Genomic DNA, 26,720 nt, shown 5'->3' with positions numbered 1-26,720 from the left:
AGCGAACGACAACGGGGTTGTAGAGGCAGACGCATCCTGCATTCACACTGAATCAATAAATTAGTCTATAGTTAAGTTCACAGATGGTAACAACGCCTGTTTGTGTTCCTATTAGTGATATATGTATAGACCAGAAGAATCACGTTGCTGTCTTTGATAACATCAATACAAGGCGCAGTTCTGTATTGCATAATCAATGGTCTTAACCTCTGGCTAAACAGGGCTTTTAACAAATGCCAATGTAACATTGAGCATACCCTTTTTTATGTGACGAATCTTACTTTGTTTTGTGTCTTTTCAAGATTGCAGACCTTGCCGTGGCCCCCTTGACCATCACATATGTTCGAGAGAAAGTCATTGACTTCTCCAAGCCCTTCATGACTTTAGGTATCAGCATCCTTTACCGCAAACCTAACGGCACCAATCCAGGCGTGTTCTCTTTCCTTAATCCCCTGTCTCCGGACATCTGGATGTACGTGCTGCTAGCCTGCACAGGGGTTAGCTGTGTGCTCTTTGTGATTGCCAGGTAAGAGGATGGATTGATCCTATTTCGTTAATAATTTGAAATTGTACAGAAAAGAAAACTGTAATATGGCGCTAGCATTAAGCATTTAAAAACATACAATCGTGTATCAAATTTACATGACGAGAATCACAAAGTCTGGAATGGCAGGAGTGTTGAGCAAATTTCCATATCTATTCTTAAACAGTCAAAAATATACTTTAGCTGCCTGGCACCTTCAAGATTGGCTTTCGTTGTGCTTGTTAAGTAGTCAGGAGTGCTGTGTCAGATGCTTCATAAAACCCACTTCTGGCACATTCCACCTACTAAGATATATTTTTGTGAAAATCAAAATGTAAATCAAGGTGAAGCGTAGATAAACTGGAAGCCTGCATGCAGATAAACTGAAGTGAAACTTGTGATATTGGAATTTTCTTTCATTTGTTTTTCTGTTTGTCATTTTATTGTCTTGCAGGTTTACCCCATACGAGTGGTACAACCCACATCCATGCAATCCATCCTCGACTCTCATACAGAACAATTTCACTTTACTTAACAGTTTTTGGTTTGGCGTTGGAGCTCTGATGCGGCAAGGTATTTAACTCAATCAATATGTTTAGCTTAGCAATGATACAATGGCGTCTTGTCTGTGGAAGGGATTGCTCCAAAATGTCCTTCAAATTGGAAGACAACCTCTAAAGCTTTTAGCTCATTTTAGTTTTCTTGCCCATAACTTTACTCTATTTATTTTTCACTTTACTCTCACCACTTCGGTTGAAAAAGGCAGACAGACACATGTAGTGCGAGGGACACTTTTAGCAGCTAGAATAACAGATAATTCCCCCATGAGTTAAGGAGATTGTCAGATGGTCAGAAACATGACTCGAAATAATCAGATCAGTTGTATTCGCCATGTATGCGTATACATGGAAGGCATTTGAGTAACGTTTTTCTGTTGCTCTCAACATGCATACGCAGAAATAGACAAAAAAAACAAGGAAATTAAGGTATGTTTAAAAGTTAATAACAGCAAAGGCTGCCAATGCAATACTGTAGAGCTGTCTATTGAACTATCTATGTGGCAGTAAAGACTGTACTGTCACTTTAAACTGTGGTCTAAGTTGTTTAATTCAAAATGTGGCTCCTACTTTCTGCGAATGCCTTTTCCATGTAGCCTTTATCTAGCCCCATTTAATTGAAACCATACAGTGTCATAACAACCATGTTCAACTTCATCGAGACTTGACCTCCCTCGAGGCAGGAGATTTGGGAAGGATAAGTCCGACATGCCTGATTGGATGCCCAACAAACCTACTGACGACATTAGTCCAAGTAATGGTGATGCTGATGAAATGTTTCAATTTTGCTGACAGCAAGCCACATTCGTCTAATGCTGCAGTATTTATAAAAGAAAAGACGAGCATATGGAGCTTTCATGAACAATGTGGATGCCTTTATGGTATGGTTTATTTTGTGGTATATGTGTGGTGTGTGTAACTAGCTGTTTGGTGGTCAACAGTGGCCTTGAGCTTTCTGTGGGATACTGTGCCTGAGAGTAACTTCTTTATTAGATACGTGGTTGTTAAGTCGAACCCTCCAAAATAGTTTACTTTAAAAGTGGAGTAAAGCATTTGCCAACTTCAAGTGAACACGGTGTAAAAACAGGTGTTGCAAACCTGGCGTGTTGATTGTGATAAATGCATTCTTCAATCCCATTCATCTTTTATTTGCTTATTTTGTCTGCACAGAGAGGTACATATAAAGAAGGTTGCTCATTCTGCTTTTTCAGTTTTATGGTTCATTAAGGTTTTTGGCACATGTTTCCACATTTATTTTTGTATTCATCTTTCTTTTGTCCTGAACAAAAGTTTAACTTTTTTGTTCTATTATGTTTGCTTTTTCACAATGATCTATTTTTTGTTGTTGCAACATGGTGTTTTAGACCCAGAGAGAGAGGAGAGAGGAGAGAGGAGAGAGAGAGAGGAGAGAGGAGAGAGAGAGAGGAGAGAGAGAGAGGAGAGAGAGAGAGGAGAGAGAGAGAGGAGAGAGAGGAGAGAGAGAGAGGAGAGAGAGGAGAGAGAGGAGAGAGAGGAGAGAGGAGAGAGGAGAGAGAGGAGAGAGAGGAGAGAGAGAGAGAGAGAGAGAGAGAGAGAGAGAGAGAGAGAGAGAGGGGGAGAGAGAGAGACTGAAACTGAAGAGGTGCACAATTTATCATTTAGGGCTGAGGTGCAAATCCAATTAGAGCTCTTAAGATAACCCCAAAATGACATGGCACTTTGCTTTGGAAGAAATGTTTTTTTTTATCGTACACACACACAAACAGCATGTGTTACCATTCTGGTTCAATCATACTGGTTGTCACATACTGATTCAGGCTTTTTTTTTCTTTTCTTCCCCATCGCTGTGCTTCCAGGCTCAGAGCTGATGCCTAAGGCTCTGTCCACTCGAATAGTCGGGGGTATCTGGTGGTTCTTTACCTTAATCATCATCTCCTCCTACACGGCCAACTTGGCTGCCTTCCTCACGGTGGAACGAATGGATGCGCCCATCGACTCAGCAGACGACTTGGCAAAGCAGACCAGGATTGAATATGGGGCAGTGAGGGATGGATCCACCATGACCTTCTTCAAGGTACAACTGGTGTAAACTCTACACCTGTTAGCTTTTTCCAAAGTGCATGTCAAGTGGTAGATACCGTCAAATTATGTTGCACACATTGGAGAATTTAATAAGTATTGCAGCAGAGGTTATAAGACCCATATATTGTCCATATAGTATTATTTCCCCAAATTAAATGCATAAATTGCTTAATTTGAATTACCTTCGATACATTTTGTTTGTCTTTAAATTAAGCCAAAATTAAGAGCTGTGGGATTAAATGCAAAAGGCATTTAATCCCACAGCTCTTTATTTTGAGTCATTTTAAGCAAAAGAGAATTGTGAAACACTTAGTATTGAACTTTGGCTTTACTTAACGTTAGATGTAAATCTCTAATAGATAGATAGATGGTTTATTAATCCCCAAGGGGAAATTTGTTGTCGGAGTAGCAGTTTACAGACACAAAAATAAAATAACAGGGAAGACAGATATATACAAAATAAAAATAACAGGGATGAAAAGATATGTACAGCGCAGAAACAACAACAAAAACATTCTTGTTTCAAATTAGTTAAAGTCTTGTTATTACTCCTATATCTTAAATTAAAGTTATGCTATGTTTTTTTTGCATTTGAATATATTCAACAAATAGCTTGGGCTACATTGTACCAAATTAACCAATATTAACATCAACTACTGGACACCGTAATGTAATTTGTTTGTGCTCCTCTCCTGTCTGGTACTTTACGTGAATTCACAAAACAGTTGGTTTGCATGGACATGTCTATTGTACATTTAGATGTGAGTATGAATCAGTTGTACAGTGAGGAAACTGTAGGGAAGGCTCTTCCATTAAATTAAAGTGATCAGTTTCCTCAACTGCTCCATTCCTCATCCTGCATCTTTGGCAAACATCCCATGATAGAGAAGAAAAATCTAAAGATAGGGGCAGAGAAAAAGAGTAGCATTTACTTTAATTAAAGGCAACGTAGATTCATGGGAAGTGGAGAAGATGCATATTAAGACTACTTGCGTTTGTATTTTGGGGTGTCTGTCGCAAAGTTAAACATATGTTAACTTGTTAGTTTGTATTATATAATATACTGCTGTACCGATGTCCTTAGGCAGGGCTGCCACTTCCTTTCCCCCACCGCCACCCACTCTCCTTGCATCCTGGTGGCTCAGCAGGGGTGATCCATGCAGGGCTTTATCTTCCCAGATTGCAGCCAGTGATTACGTCTGCCTGGATAGGCAGAAGCAGGCTGTGTTGATGGCTTGAACAAATTGAATCAGCTGGAGGAGATTTAGAACACAGCTGTCCCATTTACTCTGACTGAGCAAGGACACACACACACACACACACACACACACACACACACACACACACACAGTATCACAAAGATATCCCATAGTCCCACACATTTTGTTGTTAGACTGTTATGTGTTTGATAACATTCTAAATATAGTTGAGTACATATATGGTGTGTATGTGTAGCCACAGTCACACATAATACAAATGCATACATTTGCCTGCTTTTTGCAGAAATCAAAGATCTCCACCTATGAGAAGATGTGGGCGTTTATGAGCAGCAGGAAGAACACTGCATTGGTTAAGAACAACAGAGAGGGCATCACCCGGGTCCTGACGACAGACTACGCCATGCTGATGGAGTCCACCAGCATCGAATACATCAGCCAGAGAAACTGCAACCTCACACAGATTGGAGGTCTCATAGACTCCAAAGGCTATGGAGTGGGAACACCTATTGGTAAGAAGAAAGAGAATGTAAGTGATTGCCAAACATGTAAAAACATGTGTCTGTAGCACAGTAAACTGTAGGTCTACTCCTCACCGCCATGGCAGTTAGTGGAGAATGAAAAGTCCCAAAGAACTGTCGATCAAGAAAACATTGTTATTGTTTTTAAAGTAATGGAACAATAATTTTCAATACTCCACTTATATTGAAATTAGAACATGATGTCTTGCTGCGGACAGTTGTTGACCTTGTGCTTTGAGATGCATGTTTGGAGTTGCCCTTGTAACTTCAGTCCAGCAAGACTTCTTTATGATTGCGTAAACATTCCTTGGTTGTTCTCTGTGGTAGACTGTATACATTAAGCCTCTAAGCAAATCACAGCTATGCACACTTTTGAGAGGGCCTTCTGAAAATTAATAGAATATCTCTAAATGTCAGCTGGATACTATAGATAGGAACTTCAATTTATTTGGAGTTTGCATTTTCACTCTTCAGGAATAGAAGTACAGAGCTGCTATCCTGTATCCTCAACATGCAAGTGCACTTGCATCCAAAAGCTCTGCCAGCTGTTCACTGCCAATGTTAACGTAAGGTTTCAGGCCAGTTTGTTGGATAGAGAACTTGAACTGGAAGCGAGTCAACCTACTGGACCGTTCGTGCAGTTGGTACTCTTCGATGTTTACTTTGGCAGTGCTTAACATATTGTGTCTCTCTTGTGTTTTCTCTCTTCCTCTTGAAAGGTACAAAATGAAAATGCAGAGCCTGTTAAAATAATTAGTTTTAAACTGGGGTAGTTTTTCTAAACTCATCCTCTCTTCATCAAGAACATAGTCCACAACTACACAGGTTGGCAATTACAAGGCATACATTTAGATGTATGAGCATCCTCCATCCACTTTATTTCTATAATTACCATGAGATGTTCACTGGCTGTCAGTAGCTGTCAGACAATTATACACCCCACATGGTGGAGGAATATCAGAGGCATAGTACTGCAGATCGCAAATGACCAGATTCTCCTCAGAAACTTGAAAATTGGCACTCTTGTGGAGGGCACTGCGGTTGCTCTTTCAGTCAAATGTGATGAGGACATATTGTGGCTGACCACTCGGGTGATTTTTAATCTATGACACCAAGCAAAGCATCTACCTACAGTATGTGTCTATGACTGAAGTCCAAAGCAGGGCAGGTGATATGGCATTAACCCCCCCCCCAAAAAAAAAAAACATAATGCAAAGCAGGAAAATGATGACATCCTCCAGAGCTAAATCTAACTGAACCTCAGTTATGGCTTTACTTTTCCTCTCCAATTACCCCATGACTTCTTTCATTTTTGTTTGAGCGTGCGTGCGTGCGTGCGTGCGTGTGTGCGTGTGCGTGTGTGTTTGTGTGTGCGTGCGTGCGTGCGAAGTTTTCCCAGCGCAGGGACTCTGTACAGGTTCAAGTTTAGGTTAAAGCTAAATAACTGACTGATGCCTTCAGGGAAGATCCAGCAATGCCTCGGCTGAGTTGCACTGAAGCCGACTTTATTCCTCTCTTTTCTTATCTGATTAACAGGCTTGAATGTCCCATAGTTTTAATGTTTTAGGCCCCAGAGTGTCATTGTATCGTGGAGGGGAATGCTTTAGTGGAGTTGGGGCGGAAGCCTCCTTCTCAAACCTATTAAACGTGATTCCTTCAACTCCTCGGCCCCATCAATGTGTGCTCCAGTCACCTGATCTCTGCTCTGCTTGTTGCGGGGGATGTTACTTGAAATGCTTTTTAAATAATGATGAACATTACAAATGCAAATGGCTCTTTTATATCCTCATGATAAATGTTTCCAGTCAGTTAATTCTGTGCACGTAGCAAAGGCTTTAATTTTATGGGAGAAAAATGGTTCACTAAAACACTGTAAACAGAGGGGTGCCTCGGCATGGCTGCCATGCTTTATATGAATAATGGGGCGTTTAAAGTTTTTTTATGAATGCCCTGTCATTACATAATGTCTTTTTATTTTTCTTTGCCAGGGTCACCATACCGGGATAAAGTGACCATTGCCATCCTTCAGCTGCAGGAGGAAGGGAAGCTGCACATGATGAAGGAGAAGTGGTGGAGAGGCAATGGCTGTCCAGAGGAGGACAACAAGGAGGCCAGTGCTCTGGGCGTGGAAAACATCGGCGGTATCTTCATTGTCCTGGCTGCTGGTCTGGTTCTCTCTGTGTTCGTGGCTATCGGAGAGTTCATCTATAAGGCTCGTAGGAATGCTGACATAGAGGAGGTGAGTGAGGCACTGCTGTACTGAGTGATCATGACAAATGACCGGACTTAATGTTAGACGTTGTTCATGATTAGATCTTTGTTTTCAACGAGGCACAGTAGAAGAAAATATGCTGTTAAATTGATTGTAGGTTGATTAGAATCTTAAGTATTGAAAGAAATTAGAATATAATTTATTCTCACCTAAACATTTTTAGAGACAAGCAATGTCAAGTCTAGTTTTTCTTTGTCACTTACAAATTAATATGTTCTAACTAGGGAAGTGCTTGTTGGATGTTGTTTGCTTGATCAAAAGTAATTTACTCAAAGTTATATTTTCACTAAACAACAAGAAAGTGCATAGATGGATACATGACTTGGTGCCTGACAGTCCTACACAGTGGGTTAAATATAGTAAATTGACATCATTCAAGCATTATTCATTTTGTAACTTAATTCTTTCTCATATGCTTAAAATATTTCATGTCATTCATGTCACCAATAAGTCATCAGTACTGGATTATGCCCGAAGCTACATCTTCCCTGTCTGATAATCAAGCACTAATGTAAAATGACTAATTATTACTCTCATTTAGCAGAAGCATGTGTTCTATCTGCTTTCGATAACAAGAACATCCATTTCCACACTGTTATCAAAAGTGATGCTTTCAATACTGTATCATTTACATGATTACTTTCTTGCTTTGCATGCTTCTGTTTCTTATTTGCTCTGTGTTTTTCTCTTCTTTGTCACATTTTTCTTGTTTTTTTACACGCCTGTTTTGATCTCCCTTCTGCTCCATTCTTTTTTTTCTCTGCATGCTCGTGTCAGGCCTTCTGTTTCTTTTATGGGGTGCAGTCCCGTCAGTTTCAGCGGCGTGGCTCCACCTCCTCCTCTGGCACCTCCTTATCTACTGATCTGGAGAGCGGCAGGCTACTAGGGGACGACACAGAGTAGCCATGGCAGCACATTTACCACACATACACACTCTAGACGATAGGTTTGTAACTAGCTGTCCTTTTCTCTGCCCCCTGTGTTAGTCAATCCTAATGACCCTTTAACCTCTAATACCTGGCCCTCATGCTCACATCACTATGTTCTTTCTTCCAATCCTTTGATTAGGTTTCAACTGAAATGATGTTCTCAAATGAAGTCCTCTCGTCCTAAGGACAATATTAAATTATGACAATGTTTAATAATTATTCTGTGTGGTTTTATACTGTTTAACTGGTTATATTTAAGAAGTCAAATACTACTTTCTTCTTAACAAGCTTCTTTTATAAAGAGAATACATTTTATCTTCATGCAAGCAAGTCTGCTTCATAAGGGACATCCCTGTCTTATCTGCATGCTTTTGTTATAGAGCATGTAAGGATCACTTTACTAATGTAAACCTAAAAATAATCACTTTAATTCGGAAAAACACTCAGGACATCTGGATGTTGTTGCAAGTTATATGTCATCTGCTTATATCCCTTTTGACATATTTTTTTTATTCAGGATAGTTAAAAAAAGGATAATAAATAAATAATGTATACACTGCATTAGTGATGCCCTGCTGTTTTCTTGCTTGCACCAGTTAAATAACCGTCCTACAAATTTTGTTTTGTTCAGTGAAGTCCCAGTGGGATTTTGTGTATACTTTAGAGGCAGACTCTGAATGCCTTTTGGGAAATCAAAAGATAGGAAAGGTTATTTGAATATTTTCCTTCTCATTAAGCTCATTGATAGACTGGTTTGGTTGGTTAACAGTGATGGAACAACGTGTCGAGCTTAAATGTCCCCTGATGCTTCTGCTGTATGCAGGGCATTGTAACTGAAGTAATGATGGATGGGATCACAGAGGGATACTGACCTTGTCATCTAGGTACCAGAATAATCTCACCAAAATAAACAAAATCAAGAAAATATGAACCACTCCAAAAAATAATTTATCAATTTAAAGGGTTAATTTAGTTCCTATTTGGTTAGTCAGTATTAACCAATATTTTTTTATTTTAATGTGTTCTGCCAAGTCAAAATGATACATGAATTTCAATCTGCAGTTTTAGCTCCTTTTTCTCAGTCTTTTCGGTCTGAGGTTTGTACCAGGTAGGTTTTCCACTGATTCGGAGTGTTACTGGTAATTGTGGGAAACCCTGCAGGAAGCCACATTTGTTTGAAAACCCTTAGGCTGAGGATGAAAGACGGAAGACCTTCTATGGTCTTTGGAAGCAAAGGCCGACAGATAAAAAAGGGGTGACTTTGTGCTGTGAATAATGATTTGCTAAATACATTTTGCGAGCAATGTCTCTGGAGGAGAGCAAACTAAAAGGCTAATGAACATTATCGAAGATTAATGAGTTAAATGCGATGTATTATTCTGCAGAATCAAATAAGTCTCAGGCTTCTCGTTAAGATGGCCCTCTCTTTTGTTATTTCAAATAATTACCATATTATAAATGCATAGCTCCCTGCATTATGATATCGCACAGCAAACATTGTCCTTCAACTCTTTTTGTATTCTTGGATTTTATGATATGACAAGAGTTTACCTTGTCTATTTATAGATTCACATTTTGTGTGTTTTGTTATTTCTGTTGTTTTTTGCTTTCTTTACTTTATTCAGCTGCAGGCATTCTCCTGTGAAGATGGATCAGATGTTATTGCCTGCAGTTTAAACTTTAATTAGCTTTCAATAAATGGCGTATTCAATAATTCCTTAGTTGATTCAACTATACAGTAGCAGTCATTTTTTTATTTGATCACATTTACACAGTCGTTAAACTCATGGCCAAAGTTTAAAGAGGTCATAATGCCTTTCTGACAATCCGCTTTATTGGTGTCTTAACCAAGGCCATGTTCTCTTTGACAGTGCGTATCTTTTAGCTCTCGGATGGAGGAGTTGGGTATCTCCCTGCAGTGCTACAAGGGCATCCGGAGGAGGTCACGACCCCACAGTGAAGCAAGGACAGCTTGTGTCCTCTGTCAACCAAAACGTGCTGCAAAGAGGGAAGGAGCACGACGGGACTCCAGCACGTGAGCCTTAGATCTGAAACCTGATGGAACTTTGATCAGAGACTGCAACCTGAACGTTCTCCACTCCTCAAATTTGTTTGTGGGCCAACACACGATATGAAGGTGTTTCTTTATCACCCCTGTCTGGATAATACATTAAGCATTATACTGTAGATGTACTGTAGTTAACAAAGTCTTAGCCTTGTATCAACATTGATAATGTTAAAACAGGTGATGACTTTGAGAATGAGAGCCCTCTCATAGTGTAAACCATTACTTTACCCTCATGCCTGTAGTTTGCTTTTTTAAGCAGTTTGCAGAGTTGAATCTGCAAACATTATAGATTTTCCCATTGTGTATAATTACGTTAACGTTACTGATTTTCAGAGTAAAAAGATTTTTGCATTTTTTAAACCATTGACTGATTCCCTGTTTTTGTTGTTTTTGTTGTTTATGCTTAGCAGTGGTGTGTGCGCATGTGTCTTTGTGTACCTACTGGCAGGCAGCAAAGTAGCTTCAGAGCGTATTGCTGAGCCAACCCTGGACAGTAAAAAGAGATAAGGACCTCTAAGGAAAAGCAGAAACACACCTGCTGTTTTATACCCTTCAAGCACCAAAATTGCAGACAGCAACCTCCCCCCCTTCCCCAGCATGACATATTGCTGTCTGTGCATCAGAAACAGGATATGACACGGGGAGCTCCTTCTCGTAGAAGAAAATGAGAACGAGTTTTTGTTCATGCATGAAATTCTCAGGAGGTCAAAGACAATTTCCTTGTTCCTCTGGGAGTAGAAGTCTTGTTTTTCAATCAGTAAATTCAGTCATTTTTGTTGTGTTTGCAGTTGTCAAATTTGAAAGCCCGAGGGGAAATATTGTCTCCCAGTATCAACAGTGGACCCCCGTGGATGTGTGCAACTAAAACCGTGACTAAAAACGGTCTCTGCAAGTACATTACAGGCTTAGTTTACATGTTATATAGCTTAACCAGAAGATTTCAAGGGGAATTACAATGTATGATAAAATATAAGATTGTGCTCAACAGACAGAGCCATAATACTATACCTTTTAATTCCCACAAAAGTTCCTCACACAATATTCCCGATAGAACCACTTTTTATGTATCATTATTTTAATTAATTTTCTTATTAAATTTGCCTTTACAGTCAAGTCCTTTACATCTTCCTCATTTCTACTGTGTTCTGAGCTTAAAGCTACATGAGGAGCTTCTCTATATTTGGGTAAAAGAATCAGAAAAGCTGTGTTTATGGGAATAGCCTATTGAAGGCAGCAATTCAGTATTGTTTGACATTTTTGAAATACTGCCATCAATTAAAATCAGGTAAAGAACACAACCATTATTTCCAAACAATTATATTGACACAGCAGTGGGAAATGTTAATGGACCACCCAAAGCATTCAACCTTAATACAATTCATTATCAATAATGTCAGGACTTTCAAAGTTGACCTAGCATTTAACAGCTAATGCATGACATTTCAAACAAGAAAGCGCAATAAATGATGCGATATAAATACTTCATAAATTTCTGGAGTCAGAGTTTTTGTTGTGATATTTCTCTTGGTGGAGGGTGTGCACTGGTTTGTGTGCATCCTATGAGAATTGGACTGAGCTTTTCTTAATCTCTTCATGTAATGAGTTTTCTTTTTTTTGTTATTCAGATTAATTCTGGTATTGGGCTCAGTCCAATGTAATAGCATTTAGTTGTCTCTAATCTCCTAACCCCATAATTCTTAATCAAAACCAAAGGCAGTATTTTTTTATCATCATCTAATCCATCATGAATGAGGCCATGGATTACAACTCTGGCCTTGGCGTTCTTCACGGCTCAGCAGGACTTTCTTCCTCCTGACTTCACCTGAACAATGTTCCGCTGTTGGACAATATTTCAGTCTTCACCTGTGTTCATGATCCAGTTTGTTTCACACACAATAACTAATCCTGAAACGGAGCTCTCAGCCTTGGCGTTGTTGGAGAGGTGAAAGAAAAATTGGGAGATATACAGGGATAGTGGCATCTGTCAGTTTGTGCCGTCAGCAAGAAGGTCAGAGATTATGATCCATACTTCTATAATTCTTGCACATATGAAGAGACGGTCCTGAGAAATCAAGATGAAAAGACAGCTCAAAGAGCCCCTTGTTGTGTCCAAAATGGGCAGTATATTGCCTTTATTGCATTCACCTGAAGGGAAGGTCAGCAACAGATGGAAAATCTCAATAGAATTACATTTTGTCTCTTAGTATTTTGTTTACATTTCTTGTATAAAACCAGCTAAATATACATTTTACATCAGAAAGCGCTTCTTCCAGAATTTCTCCCTCCTATGCATCTTAATCTGACGTGTTAATCGTTCAAACCTGTCAAGTCTGAGCGGTTTGAAGGAACAACATAACGTGAGGCTCTCAACTACATTCAGAAGACTCAAAGCTTAGCTACGACTCCAATGTAAAAGAGTGGCAGGCGTTTGAGTATGTCCCATCCATCACAATGAGATGAACGGTCTCTGGGGCTGATAAGGCAGGTCTGTGTCAACAGCCTGTCAATGGAGACAAATGAGGAGGAGGAGGGCTCTGGGAGGTGCAGAGCATCATTTATCTCTCTTTCTCTATTGTCTTTTTGTGTCTTTCTTTCTGTCCTACCATCTGAAATGCTCGCTGTAAATAATTGAGGGGCAATGCTCTCATCTGCTGGTGTGTCGGTGAACTGGCCTCATGTATGTATAACTTCAGAATATTGCAGTAAATCAGAACATGGGGAACCCTGAAAAATAATTATTTCAGACTTTTTTATTTTTTGGGGCCTGGCTTCAAAGGCTTAAGATCAGTTTAGAATTATAATTATTATGGTATTGTGGCCTATAATTCATTATTGTCATTTACAATCAGCGTTCATACAGACTAAATGGTGGGTTTGTTTCACTCTGGAAACTTGGGGAATCAAATGCAAATTGTTGCTGTCGTGTTAAAAAAATAAAGGTTCATGCATATAACCATTTACATCAAGTTAGCCCACCACAGGCTGTAAAAAACTAGTCAACAATGTAATCACTATATTAATTATGTTATACCACCACAGCTGGTACATGTGTTCTTTGTATAAAGGTGAGTGCTTGGCACTGCCTCCTCTCTTAGTCCTGAATAGCTAATGCTTCTGGTCACCAATATGCTTATTATATTTTAAAGATGATAATGGGTTAGGGATGGCCCAAGTCACCCACTGATCTCCACACAACTTGAGCGCCACTTGTTTCCAGTCTCTGCAATGTCCAGTTGCGGTTTACTTTTAGCAGACTGGTGAGTAATATGCACAATATTTCTAGCTTTTTGCATCAACATAAAACATTCGTAGAGTCTCAGCTAGTAAAAAAACCAGCACGTGTCATGAACTTATTGTATCGTCTTCAGAGCTGTAAATGACAAGGTTTTGACAGATGATGTGAACGTATTTACATGTGATTTATTGTATGCACTGATAGGACATTGAGGAAGTTGATGAAGGAGTCCATGGCGTCCCAGATGCCACAGGCGCCAGCAGCAGCTGAGACCGCTGACATCTTCCCAACATCACTCAGGGTGGAATGTGAAGAAAAGTGCCTCCATCCTGTCTGAAGACGGCTTCTTCCCAACTTCTCGCAGAGCTGAAGGTGTGCACAGACATCGTCACTGGGTAAGTGGGGAGAGTAGTTTAAGCTAAGAAAGTGTTATGTTATTGTTTTCAATATATTGCTGCTCTTTCAGGGTGGGATTTTTATTTAAAAACAAAAATGAAACATGTATTTCAGGAACTACTATCTGTTGTTCCTTCATTCAAGGAAAAACAGATATAGATTAACCCAGTCCCCTAGTTCACACAATTGAAAAGTATACCTTACAATTTAAGATTAGCAGGGTCTATATTTAGAAACATCTGGATCTGGCCTACTTGATGTTCACTCTTAAATGATGCTATTCTATACAAATATGTCTGTATATTGAAGCAGAGTTGTATTCAAAGCTGCGTAGAAAGTATATATTTGGTTGAAGAATTTGATAAATGAGACATTGGGAATTATTTGTCATCAGGTTCAATAATTTGAAATAAACGTAGTAAAATTAGTACATTTTCTATAAACTGATTACTCTTACCTGGTTTTACAGATTTGGTCTTTTGACCTTTGTATGTAATCACCAGCGCAAACTTCTCACATTTGTGTGTAGTTATTTTATAACATTGTATATGGCATTTGAATGAATAATCTACATTCTGACAAATGATATGTTATATGCAAACAATGTCTCCTGGGATTTTATTATTGTACATATTGATTTTCAATAAAACATAACATATCTAAATATACCAGCCATGACATACATTATGTCAGTTTTAGCATGCAGGGGATGGGCTGAACTAAACACAGACATTCTGTAAAGGTCATCTTCAACAATGGAGAAAATGTCAGGCATGGACTTCACCTTGGAGTTGGGCTTTAATGTGTGGTTGTGTTCTACCATTAAACACGCCAAGAAGTATATTATTTGGTTGGTTGGCTCACTGATTAGTCAGATAAAAGCCACGTCCGCTTAATTCGAACATTAAATCAACAAACACTATTGACATAACATTTAATAGCTATGAAGTTTAGCAAGTGTCCCATCCATTTGTAGTGTAAAGAACTGTGACTACACATTACAAACCTGTTTCAAGGAGGAAAAGTGAGGAGAGACTCACAACTTGCCTTCACCTCAGGCCCCTCTCAGGCTGATGAGGGAATAGCTTGCCCCTAGACTACAACTACCTCCCACAGTCCACAGCTCTCTCTTGTGGCGGAAACCAGAAACACTCTTTCAGCAAAAAACTAAAACAAGACCTAGGCATAGACACGTCCCAAAATCCTCCTACTGTATAGAAGTTCAGCCAAAATACCTAAATACCTTAGCCTTCAGGGCTTTCTGCCAGAATGTGATGATGTTTTCTTAAACCTGACCAAGTAAGTAAGTAAAGTTAATTTATATTGCACTTATAACAGACAAACGTCACACAGTGCTATACAGGAGTCGAGAAAAAAGAATAATTAAACCAAAGTGACCATAACAGGGGCCAAAGCATTACAACAAATACACATTAAAAGACGGTGCAGTAAAATACACAATAAAAACAATAAAGAAAATAAACAGATAAAAAGCAGGCCATAGAGCATGTATTTAACCAAACAGCACTGTAAGTTTGTTTCTACATGACATCAGGCAGAGCATTCCATAGCGTTGGTGCTACTGCCTCAAATGTAGGTTTGTTGGCTTGATCTGAGGAGATTTCTGTCAGGCAGGGAACTTAAAAACCCTGCAGAAAACTTCTCCCATGTGCAAAATACCCCGTAGGAACTGCCACCGTGCACGATGTGCTTTACACACAGAGCGGTGTCCCAAGTCTCGCCCCAGACACCTGCCTGCTGCACCAATCACGAGGGGAGCATGAGAGAAATCCGGCTGTTTGTCATGACGTCGCGTATTAATCAAATAATCAATTACAACCAAATTTACTATTTACAAATTTACTAGCAGAAAAAATGAAATGACCTCTACTGCAGCCAGCCACCAGGGGGCGGTCGATACGTTTTGGCTGCACTTTAGGGAAGCTGCATGAAACTGTTATGATGTCCATATTTATACAGTCTATATCAACACTATGATAAAAATATATACGACACAAATGAATCCTTTTGACCACAAATTGTGACCAGACATTTGGGTGCGTCACACTTTCATTAAACCCTTCTTGCCTGGTAAATAACCTCTCAAACTCTACACCCACAAGCTTTGTCTTTCTGTTTAAAAAACCCCATAGAAAATCATTATCCCTTAATCAGGATTATTTTTTTTGACTGATGACCACACCAGGGTTTTTTTTTTTTTTTAGAAAGCTACAGCTTTATATACACCACTATATAGAATGTTTTCACAGCCTGGGGTAGAGAGTATAAGTCTACAAAGAAGTACTCCTGAGTAAACTGATCTATGTGTAAATTCGGCCTGTCCTTCTAAAAAGTCCACCCTTAAGTGCCCTTTGATGCCCTTTGAAGTATGTATTGTAAGAAACTCCCCCTCGGTACAAAACATCATGTCACCTGCGTTACGACCTCCCCGCAGGAAAACAGACTGGGATGCTTCTTCCTCCAGAGCTTTTATAGCATGAGATGTTCATTCTGAGCAACTGTCTCATTGCACAGCTATTGCAAAGCCAAAGACCATCCCGGCGACCGTGTCACTCACAACAGTGCCACGGCTATGGGCATTTTTGCGGGCTAAAGTCATGTCATCTGAGACATTTAATTGGGCCCGGGTCCCCACGGGGGGACAGCGGACGGCATTCCTCAACTGCCTGCGCCCTGTTGTGTTGCTCTTCCCCGCATGGCTGCTACAGTCCCTGGATAACATGTCAATGCCAACACAAACTTGAGCTGCCGGAGTCCTTCTGACTGATGCATTGATTATGGTGGAACACGTCTGAATTCTTGATAATATTTGAAGTCTCAAGAGGGAAGTGGAGGTCAACTTTTGGAGAGGTAGTTGCCATGCTACGGCCGAGAGACGCCTTGTACTATTTCTGAAGAGACCTCAGCGGTGGTCCGACGGGGAAAAGGCGGCTATTAATATTGAGGACGTACACTTCTACCTGATTTTAATCTTTATTTTACGGAATTTCCTGCGTCGGGCTTGTGCTGCTTCAGGTAACAATGGCCTGTTGGCTCAGATGATTGATTTTCAGCTCCCCAGTGCTGGAGATATTCCATGTTTGTAATAAAGTAGTACATCGTAATGCGGATTGATGACAATAACTGCACTATAATGCTATTCCATCAACTAATACTGTTACATTTTGACAGTATTAGGCAAGTTTTGCTTTTCCAGCAACTAACAGAGCCTAAATAAAGCCTGAATAAAAATGCTTTATTTGCTGGTGTAGAAGGTCATTGAGATTTGTTGTGAGACAGAGGGTTTACCAGAGTTAAAGCAGGCATATGCCCGGATATAAAAAGCCTTTACCTACGAGGGAGGCATGCCAAATCCAGACCTCAGCCAGTATGTCAAAGTTCTCTAATTATTTAACCCCACTGCAACTCTAAATGCATGATGAAACTGGAGGCTGTGTGTGTGTGTGTGTGTGTGTGTGTGTGTGTGTGTGTGTGTGTGTGTGTGTGTGTGTGTGTGTGTGTGTGTGTGTGTGTGTGTTTTCATAGAGCAACGTACTTTCCTAGGCGTGGATTAATCACGTGATTTATTTAGGCAGGCTATCATATTTAGGCAGGCTTTCATTCCAACTGATCACAGCACCTGCTGAGTTAAGTATATAGTTGAGTCTGGATAAAATCCCAATCATGTACTGGGCCAGAATACAAAATGAGGTATATAAATGTACACATTAAATTAGGATTCATACCATAACCACTACTTCATCTGCTGATTGTCTGGTCCATAAATACAATTGTGAAAAAAAAATGCCCTTCACAAAGGCATATACAAGAGAGAAATGTAGGAAATCACCACAATTATAATCAAATAAAAAAAATCACCACAATTTATAATAAAATCTCTTAAATTATTTTCATTATTACATCATCATGTGCCTTTTAATGTACCCTTGTGACTGTGCTAACAGCTCTGTTTTGTGCCTGTGGCCTCATGAAGGGATAAATGATCACCTCAACCAGAAGAGTGTCTCCTGATAAATCTGAAGTTAGAATCGCCTTCAGCCTCGACGACACATCAGGTAAACACACACTCATTAACAAACAGTGCACTCACAAACACCTACTGTAGCCATCCGAGTCCCCCGCACATACACATGTGTCTCGTCGTCTCAAGAATGACGGTAACAAGTTATTTTGAGTGTAGTTGCACCTATTACTCAATTGATAATTTAACACCTGCTGTTGCTTGGAGCTCTACTCTCACTGCATTTCCAGTATGTGTGGAACACATGCACGGCATTCCTCCCACCAAAACAGACCAGGCACCCCCCTCACACACACCTCACACCCTATCACTTTAACTGTGCTCATTCTTCTACGCAGTAGCTGAGACAGGTGCTCCCTCTATTTCTGTAAGACCACAGCATATTAAAAACTGACCACACATGCATGTGTGCAGCTGTGCACTTGCAAAACGCACAAGTATGCACATACACACAAGTGATTCCTTATGGGAGCAGTTATATTATTATAAATCTTCAATCAAAACTCAAAGGCCGACCCTACCTATGGTGCAAGGTAGAGTCTGTCAGGATGTTTTACAGCAGTGGGGCCAGGCACTGGGACAGCAGCTGCAGCTATGCAATGGCAGAGTCAGGTTTCCCCTCTAATACTAACAGTGTCCTACTGCCTGATTCACTCTTCAGCTTTTAGAACACCGGCCTATATTTATAAGCAGTTAACACGTTCAGTCCTACTCCGCCCATCTCTGATCCCTCTTGTCTTTCTCTTAGGAAGTGAGATGAAGGGCTGTAGCAGGAACGACACTCAAATCCCACTCTAAGCAGTGATTCATTGAACTCCATGACATTCTGCCTGTCATTCTCGCATAGCAACATGTCCTCTGAATCACTTTTTCTTTTCTTAATCATTCTTATTGCTGTACTTGTGTTTCTAGCTTGTTTTATATTCTCACCTCAACCCTCCATTTGAGTGGATTCATTTTAGTTTTCCATTAAGTATTTGTTTAGTTGCGCGCTGGTTGATTTTTATGATCAATCTTAAGGATTAAGTAACTGTACATGGCCAGCTTTAGTTGATAACATGCCCACACACGTTTTTGTTGTTGAAGTCGTTGCTTCCAGAGCTGTTCAGGCACAATCTGACTCTACCCCCCCAAAATCACATTTTGGATATTCCCTGGATATGTTGTTGCCTTTTTGAACTTGTGTTCCTCAGCAGAGGGACTAAGACCTGTGCTCCATCTGGGGATGATCCTCTCGGGCTCTCATGACTTCATGCCAGGCATATATAACCCCACATGGTGTCAATCCTAAGCATTAGAACTGTATTTATTCCACATCATAATTGGCTCCATGGCTGTAGGCTGGCCCACTGATACCTCTGCTTTTAGAAGGTTGCATCATCCCAGGATTCTCCACATGTGTTCCACAACTCCAGGGGGACATTACTGGCGAGGCAGAGGCTGGTGCAGACAACCTGTCTGTTTCTGTCTGTCTGACTGTCTGTCTGGCAGGCTGCTTGTCTGTCTGACTCCCGGTCTGTCCATACATCTGGCCTGTCTGTTCTTTCTGCCCACTGTATGTGTCTGTTTGTATTCTTACCCTTCATGTCTTTCAGTAGGACAGCTCATTACTGCTGTACAGTAAAAGGACACGGCTCATTCATACATGGAGCAATGTGCTTCAGTGGCGATGTATAAGAGGCCCCTATAGTGTTTGATTTTGGTCCAATGTAAGAGCTTAAAAAGCCATTAAAGCAGCTGCCTGTTTGATCGCCCAATCATCTGGAGCTACATTTGACAAAATAATCTCTCTTCCACAAGTTTCAAATCTCTGCAGGGTGATTATCAGAGAGTACTTTGATGGAAGCAAGGAAATCAGTCCAAAGACTTTTGGGGGAAGAGTACTGTGTACAATTACTCAAGTAGTGTACTTAAGTACGGTTTTGAGGTAGTTATACTTTACTTGTATTTTAAACTTTTGCTCCTTGAAACTTCACCACGTTTGTCTGACAGCTAGTTACTTTACATATTAAGATTTTATAAAAAACAATATTGATCATCTGATGCATTAGATGCATTCTTATAAACAAGAATACTCACCAATATATAACATGTTTAGCACAACTGGCAACAACATTAACTTGCCCCTTACCTGTTATATTATATTATATTATATATAAAATAATGATGATATGACTGTTTTAAATGTTAAACAGTCATATCATTAACAATATACAATCAATATTGTGTCTTGGTATGTCAGTATATATCAAACATTATACTGATTGTTCATATCTGAATAATGCATTCTGTTTCTATAGATGTAAAAGATGTGGAGGACCTTCCTCAGACTTTCCCAGATCTTGAACAGCGACTGCAGGTATACAGTACTTCTATACTCGTACATACTGTGGCATCACATTGCTTTGAACACACACGTTGTTTTGTTGGCAGAGCAGCAACAGAGAGGACAGGCAGAGTATTAAGAGATGGCAATGACTTTAAATCCACAGTGCTGGTAAAGAATTACATTGCGTGCTTTTTAAAGGAAAAGTCCAAACCTGCCCTGTACTCTTATTAGCATTTTGCGTTTCATGCCTTGCTCTGGTTTGTGTTGTAATGATTCATTGCTGTAATGGATTGAATGGAGAGTCAAATGCCAATAGAGTTCCATCTTTGATTTTAAATGTTTTTGCTCTGTTAATAATACTGTTGTTGTCATTAAAGCTCCTTCCTTTATTGTATAACTATTTTACACCTAAAGCTCAGCTCAGAGGAATAATTCTGGAAATGATTAACTATAAAAGAGCTTGGGGCAGGTTGATAAGGAAAGCATAGGTTGAAAAGGTACCTCTAAAAAATGTGTGTGATGGTGGAATTTCCCTCTAAAGCTCTATTCTGTTTATGGTAGAAACAGAGTATTAGGAAAAGCTTTGGTTAAGCTTATCAACCTTGTAAATCAATGTCTTCACTCTGTGCGCTCAATCTGCTATTAGTGTTGTCATTGAATTACCCTTCAACGAGTGCCATAGCCAGGGTCATATAAAGTGCATGTTGGCTTAGAGTATCAAATGAAAACAGCAGTAGCAGGCCAATAAATTAAAACGTTCATGCACTGTAACACAGGCTAATAGAGGTTTCTGTTTCATTTCCATTTATCGTAGTTATATTTTTTCATAATCAATATTCATAATAAATTTATAGGACTGTAAACATTTTAATTAACCTTAACATGATTTAAACTTGCAATATTCTGATCTGGCATCAGTCTTGTCTCCCCCTTTTTAAGGCCTTCCATGGTGTGAAAAAAAGAAGCATTTATAGGTCTTATACATGTAATATGGAGTTAGTTTAGGTCTCAATTGTTGTCCTCACAGCACATTTCATGGACCTTCTTGGAAAGTTCCAAATAACGGGTCCAGGTTTGTATATATTATAAACTCTTTTGTTTAGTTTTGCCTGTCCCTAAACTAAGATGTATCTCTCTGATGTTGTATCTCTCTCTCTGACCTCTTGCAGCCAGTGCCCCCCTGTGGGTCTTTGAGAGAGAGCGTTCAGGTGTACAAGGAGCACTGCAGGATGGCGAGAGATTTCCACCAGGCCAAACATGAGATCGCCGTGATTGAGGACTGCAAGTGAGTCCCTGTGAATGCCTTTTAAAGTAAAATGAAAAAAACTAAACAGGAGCTCCTAATGGGTGCATTGGGAGCTCATCTGACCAGGAGGTTGCAGGTTCAAATTATGTTTGGTGTCACTGCTTGGATCAGAAGTGAAAGAAATCTAGTCGTACTTACTTACAGCTTTGCCTGTACTCTTCTTGGCTTAATGAAATGTTCAAATGTCCACTTACTGGTACACTGTTAGGTAATATCATTCAAGGCGAACAAATAACAATGTGCTTTTATAATTATGATAATAATTTATTGTAATATCGGTGGAAGTTTGGAACGTAAACGTAGACCACTAGAGCAACTCTTGTACAGGAGGACTAAAGGCAAAATGTCCACCAGATGGCACATGTTTATAGCTTTCCTACAGCATTTAGCACATGATCTACAGTGGGCCCTTTCCAAAAGGTGATATTTGAACAGCTGGTAATGTATGACTTTGATTTCAGATTCATTTCTTTATTATTAGAATTACTTTTAAATTAGAAATAAGATAGAATGAGCGTGAATGTGAAGGTTGCACTGGGTTTCTTTCTTCGATTCTGACTCATATTTAACCCCGACAGTAACATCGTTACTGTGGGGAATATTACACTGCAGCCCTTGTAAGATGCTAATTGAGTGAGACTTGCTGTATGCTATAATGCACGTATCATATGTACTGGTATGCTTGCACATAAACAGAGGTGTATCACACACACACACGCACGCACACGCACACACACAATGCACACTGTCCCCTGTGCCCTCAGCAGCTGTGGGTAGTTTTAGCAGTGGGATTTTCAAGGCCTTTGCTGTTTCCCCACACCACACACACACACACACACACACACACACACACACACACACACACACACACACACACACACACACACACACACACACACACACACATACAAACAAGCACATGCACATACACACAACCTATACCACTTGGCAGCACCTAAATAGAGAACAGCAGGCAGACTCTGATGTGATGAGTATAGCCTTGAGTTTGGATAAGAAAATGATGAGTCAGGCCAGTAGAAACTATTGGTTCTCTTTTTTTTTTTTACACTGCAGCTCATGCCAACTTCCACTGACACACACAAAGTTAGATTCACACTTAAAGTAAAGTGAGACACAACTACAAGTAACGGTAATATCAGTTGTGTTTTTAGGCCGATACTAAAAATGCAATAACGCTATTAAGTGATACAAATGTTTCATTTTGAACATTGAATATATTTTTGTGAAAGAGTGAATATTTGTAGCTATTGATTATTGACCATGATACAATGACAGTTGTGTTACTTCCCATATCATTACACAAAGATAGACAGGAGACAGACTTAATGATGTGTTGCAAGGACGACAACAGGAACAACACTGCGGAGGGATTTTCCAAAGTTTCTTTTGATCAGTATCAAACAAGTACACACTGTAACACTGTTTAGTAAACTTTAACTTGTTAATTTAAACAATCCAGTTCTTCAGTTTAATTATTCCTGTAATACCAGTGAACAGAATCACAAAACTCCTCCTCAGTATGCATATAAACATGAGGCCTCATGTTGTTCAGCCTTTCACTGGAACATATTACTACACAAAGAGATTACACAAGAAATAGCCCCAATCGTGAAAGAGTTGTAAAAACATCCATATTAGAAGTTTTTTTTATTGTTTCAGTACACAGCGTAAGGTATTTTTTTCAAATTTGAATGAATATGAAAGAAAGTGTTCTGTAAAATTTTTATATCAGATTTGGTCTGGCTTCTCTGGGTTTCTGGATGGATTTTTTTGGACTGAAAAAGATCTCTTCCTCTTTTTTAGACTCCCTCTGTCACATAAACATGCATAGCCACAGGCGCATACATATGGACATGCAGGTTTGAACTTGTTTCTAATAAAGAAAGAAGAAAAGCAATGCATCTCAATCGCTGATCTTTAACTGCAAATCACACAGTCATGTAACCCTAAAACAAGTGAAATGCTGTACGATTTAAAATGGTATCGTAGAGTGGCGTTTGTCATAAAGAATTACAATATAAATAAAGTCCAACTCATTCCAAATGTGTAAAAGCTGAAAATAGATTGTGAATGAGGAATTACACAAGGATAAAATGAAATAAATATCGTAGTTTCCACCAAAGCAGTTATGTCGATTTAACGTATTGCTTCTTACTCTTGGATCTGGTCTCACAGGAAATGAATAGTCTAAACAGGTTTTTTTAGACAATGTACAAGACCTTTTCTAATGATTAGTCCATTGTAATCATCAGTTCATGATTCAGAAAAGCTGCATTTTAATGATGCATCATTTTGGACTCAATAAGTTAAATGTATCCATATGAAAATTACATATTTCATACAAGTAATTCTCAAGAAACTTATATTTTAACTTGTGATCCAAAAGGAAATAAAATAGTAACAAAATTAAAAACACTTTTATATTGGGGCAAACGCTGGACAACATTTAAATGAGTTGTGCTTTTAATGAATAGAACTGGAGAAAATGTTCACCATTATGGCAAACCTGTCTAATGTGTGTGTAAATTTAGCTCAAATAAATTTAGTTTTGGGCTTTTAAATCATTTAACATTGCAACCTCCAATAAATGAAAAACAGTAGCCAGCTTCGGTCAAAGTTGTGGCATTAAAGCTCCACAGACAGCCTATATTGTAGTATAGAGACTCCTTTTCTTCTTTGTTGACGCTGCTGGTATGTGACTTGGCAGTTACCAGCAGTAATACAACACTGACATTCACACACTCTCAGGCATGAGGACATGACACGCACGTCACACACATACATTTTGGTGCATGTGTGTGCTTACACTGCCTTTCGAAGTCCAAAGGCTGATCTCTTCCCAGAGTGTAAAATCACTGTTTGCCAGCCACAGTCAGGTCATCCTGTCTAAACCAGAGCTACAGTCATTCAATTCAATTGGCTTCATTGGGAAAAATAGTTTGGTAGAGGAAATAATGTTAGTTTATGTTTTGTATTCTGTCATGCAAGTGCTCAGCCCACATGGACTTACAATTGGAGAAACATTTGTCAGAGAATAACCACTTCTTACACTTAACTTTTTATATTTATTATATTGCACACAAATAACTTAGTCTTCTTTACAGAGACCTTTGGTGAAATGCTGCTTCAAGGCTCTACATTGTAGCTTTTCATCTTAACCCAATATGTTTGTGACTTAGTTTTATACTACACATTAGCACTCCATCTTCCATTATACAGAAGGCAAAATTTTCCCTCAGCATCATATATATTATACTGCTTTAGGCCATGGCCCACCGAATGTTGTAATGACTTATTCCACAGCGGTTAGCTTTGTTGCCCAACAGTAAGCAGTGTTTTTCTTTTTCAATTTCATTTTTTTTTCAGCTTCCTGTAAGTCTTCATAATTTCCATGTTTATTTTGGTTTCTCTGGCTACGCCCCCTACACTCTAGAAACGACACAGCTGGAGAATCTAAATTGCTCATAGGTATGAATGTGAGTGATCGTCTGCACATTTGGGAACCTGTTATGGGTGTTTCCCTGACTCAATAAAATAAAGTAAAAATAATTGTAGAATTTGGGAGAATTTGTATGCATTTTTATTTAAAATGCCTTATTAACATGTTGTATTTTTATTTCAAATGTTTTATTTTACTCCTCTCTTAGGCGCAAGTTGCTGGCAGAGCTAGTGGAGGATGAGAAGGTTGCCATGGAGATCGCCCGTCTCGAGGAGGAGTTTCGGCGTCTAACAGAGGAGAACCGCACCTTGATGACTGTCCACAATGAGCGCGCTCAGCAGCTGGAAAGACTCTGCTTGACCAATCGAATGAGGCAGGACTCCTCGTGACCTCTGACCTCTGCAGAACCTGAGGCCTGCAAACATCCAGCTGATGCCAGGGCAGGACACCATGCAGAAATAAAGGCCCGGCTAGTGTTCATTCTTCATAACAACAGTCAGTGAATCAGCTACAGAAAGGCGTTGTGTTTATTCGTGTCTGAGTCATTTGTTTGAACCACAGACTTACTGTCATCATCTGTGTAAAGCTGTTGTAGTTATTCTACCAAGCCATGACACAAGGCCACTTTTCTGGGGTTTGTTATTATGTGATCTTGTAGAACCTCCCTGTCGCCATTGCAATACCTCACAGTGTATATTTATACAATGTCAGCTGCCATGAATCACCAGATATGCTGATATCTGTCTCAGGTCCTGTAGAGACTCAGATATTTTACCTGAGGTCTGTGGAGGGAGCCAAAGGTAGTATGATGTGGTCCAAATGTTGTATATTCTCTCTCCCACCCCGTCACTTGCCTGTCAAGTTCCTGTTATAATAAAAAAGGAAATGAGACAAATGTTTAACAGAGTGTCAGGGATCGGGAAATCATAGCCATTTGTGAGGAACAGCAAAAGAAGAAGGGTGATTATCTATTTCACAATAAGTATCTGCTGCGACACAACACTGTATGAGTTGTACATTTTTTTGATGTAGCGTGTCTCACCCACCTGTAGAAAGGGAGGTATACAACAAGATAAACTGTTGCTTATCGTCCTCGTCTAATAATAAAATGCATTTTATTTTAACACTAGCAACAGTTCCTTAGTGTTATTTCTCGACATTCTTTTGTGTTTGTGCTGGCTCTATGACCGTATTGTGGTGCTTACATGGAAAAAGGAACTAGTTTTTTTTTTTCATGAGGAGATTAGCTCAGTCTGGAATTCTGAAACAGTCACCTGATTAGCCAGTTTGACACTGGCAGCCTTCTCTCTTCCTCCTTCAAACCGTCTGACAACTGCTTTGTGGAGATGCTTAGTCCACTTTGTTGCACTTTACTGCATGGCACCCTGGCATTCAAGGTGTGCAATTCCTTTATAGGAAAATTGCTTGCAAAGTTTATCATTAAACACATTTTCGGGCAGCGTTCATGTGCCTCTATAGTCATCTTTATCATAGTACCGCAGCTATTTGACAAATTAATACTTGGCCAAAACAGCTGCTGACACCTCAAAAGCCTAAAGTATAAAATGAATATGGAGACAAATAATCAATTATACTAGCTGTGTTGGTACTAAATCCGTTAACTTACTGTGCCTCTGCCTCTCTCTCTCTCTCTCTCTTTCTCTCTCTCTGCACCTCTCTCCCTCTGCCTCTGACACAGACTCTCTGACATACATAATGACAAACGCACGACAAAGAAAACTTGAACTGACATCACAGAAAGATATGCTACAATATATATGTCCTACTGAGAAATATTAACATA

At 39.5% G+C, this 26,720-nt stretch overlaps 2 protein-coding genes across 4 annotated transcripts in view; both read left to right on the top strand.

Annotated features, from left to right (window-relative positions):
• The window catches only part of grik1a (glutamate receptor, ionotropic, kainate 1a), a gene marked incomplete at both ends in the record, with an annotated part of 30,037 nt that extends 19,918 nt beyond the window's left edge, over positions 1 to 10,119 (top strand). For 2 of the 3 annotated variants that reach the window (XM_079234507.1, XM_079234505.1), the window contains 6 exons: positions 303 to 526; positions 978 to 1,096; positions 2,916 to 3,133; positions 4,645 to 4,870; positions 6,868 to 7,118; positions 9,952 to 10,119. In XM_079234507.1, coding sequence (XP_079090633.1) covers positions 303 to 526; positions 978 to 1,096; positions 2,916 to 3,133; positions 4,645 to 4,870; positions 6,868 to 7,118; positions 9,952 to 10,119 — 1,206 coding nt within the window. Of the gene's footprint in view, positions 1 to 302; positions 527 to 977; positions 1,097 to 2,915; positions 3,134 to 4,644; positions 4,871 to 6,867; positions 7,119 to 7,928; positions 8,055 to 9,951 lie in introns of those variants that run through there. The other variant, XM_079234506.1, reaches the window with a different exon arrangement.
• Positions 10,120 to 17,779: 7,660 nt separating this feature from the next.
• Positions 17,780 to 25,418, top strand: map3k7cl (map3k7 C-terminal like; the record flags this gene model as incomplete). Its single annotated transcript, XM_079214355.1, has 4 exons — positions 17,780 to 17,855; positions 20,122 to 20,180; positions 21,320 to 21,435; positions 25,125 to 25,418. 4 exons carry the CDS (start codon positions 17,780 to 17,782, stop codon positions 25,303 to 25,305), a joined length of 432 nt encoding a protein of 143 aa, XP_079070481.1. The 3' UTR covers positions 25,306 to 25,418.
• Positions 25,419 to 26,720: the final 1,302 nt, after the last annotated feature.

This window comes from Taurulus bubalis (genome assembly GCF_910589615.1).
Source record: "Taurulus bubalis genome assembly, chromosome: 2".
Lineage (NCBI taxonomy): Eukaryota > Metazoa > Chordata > Actinopteri > Perciformes > Cottidae > Taurulus > Taurulus bubalis.
The sequence above is the reverse complement of the archived record's forward strand: the minus strand, read 5'-3'. Positions and strand labels throughout refer to the sequence as shown.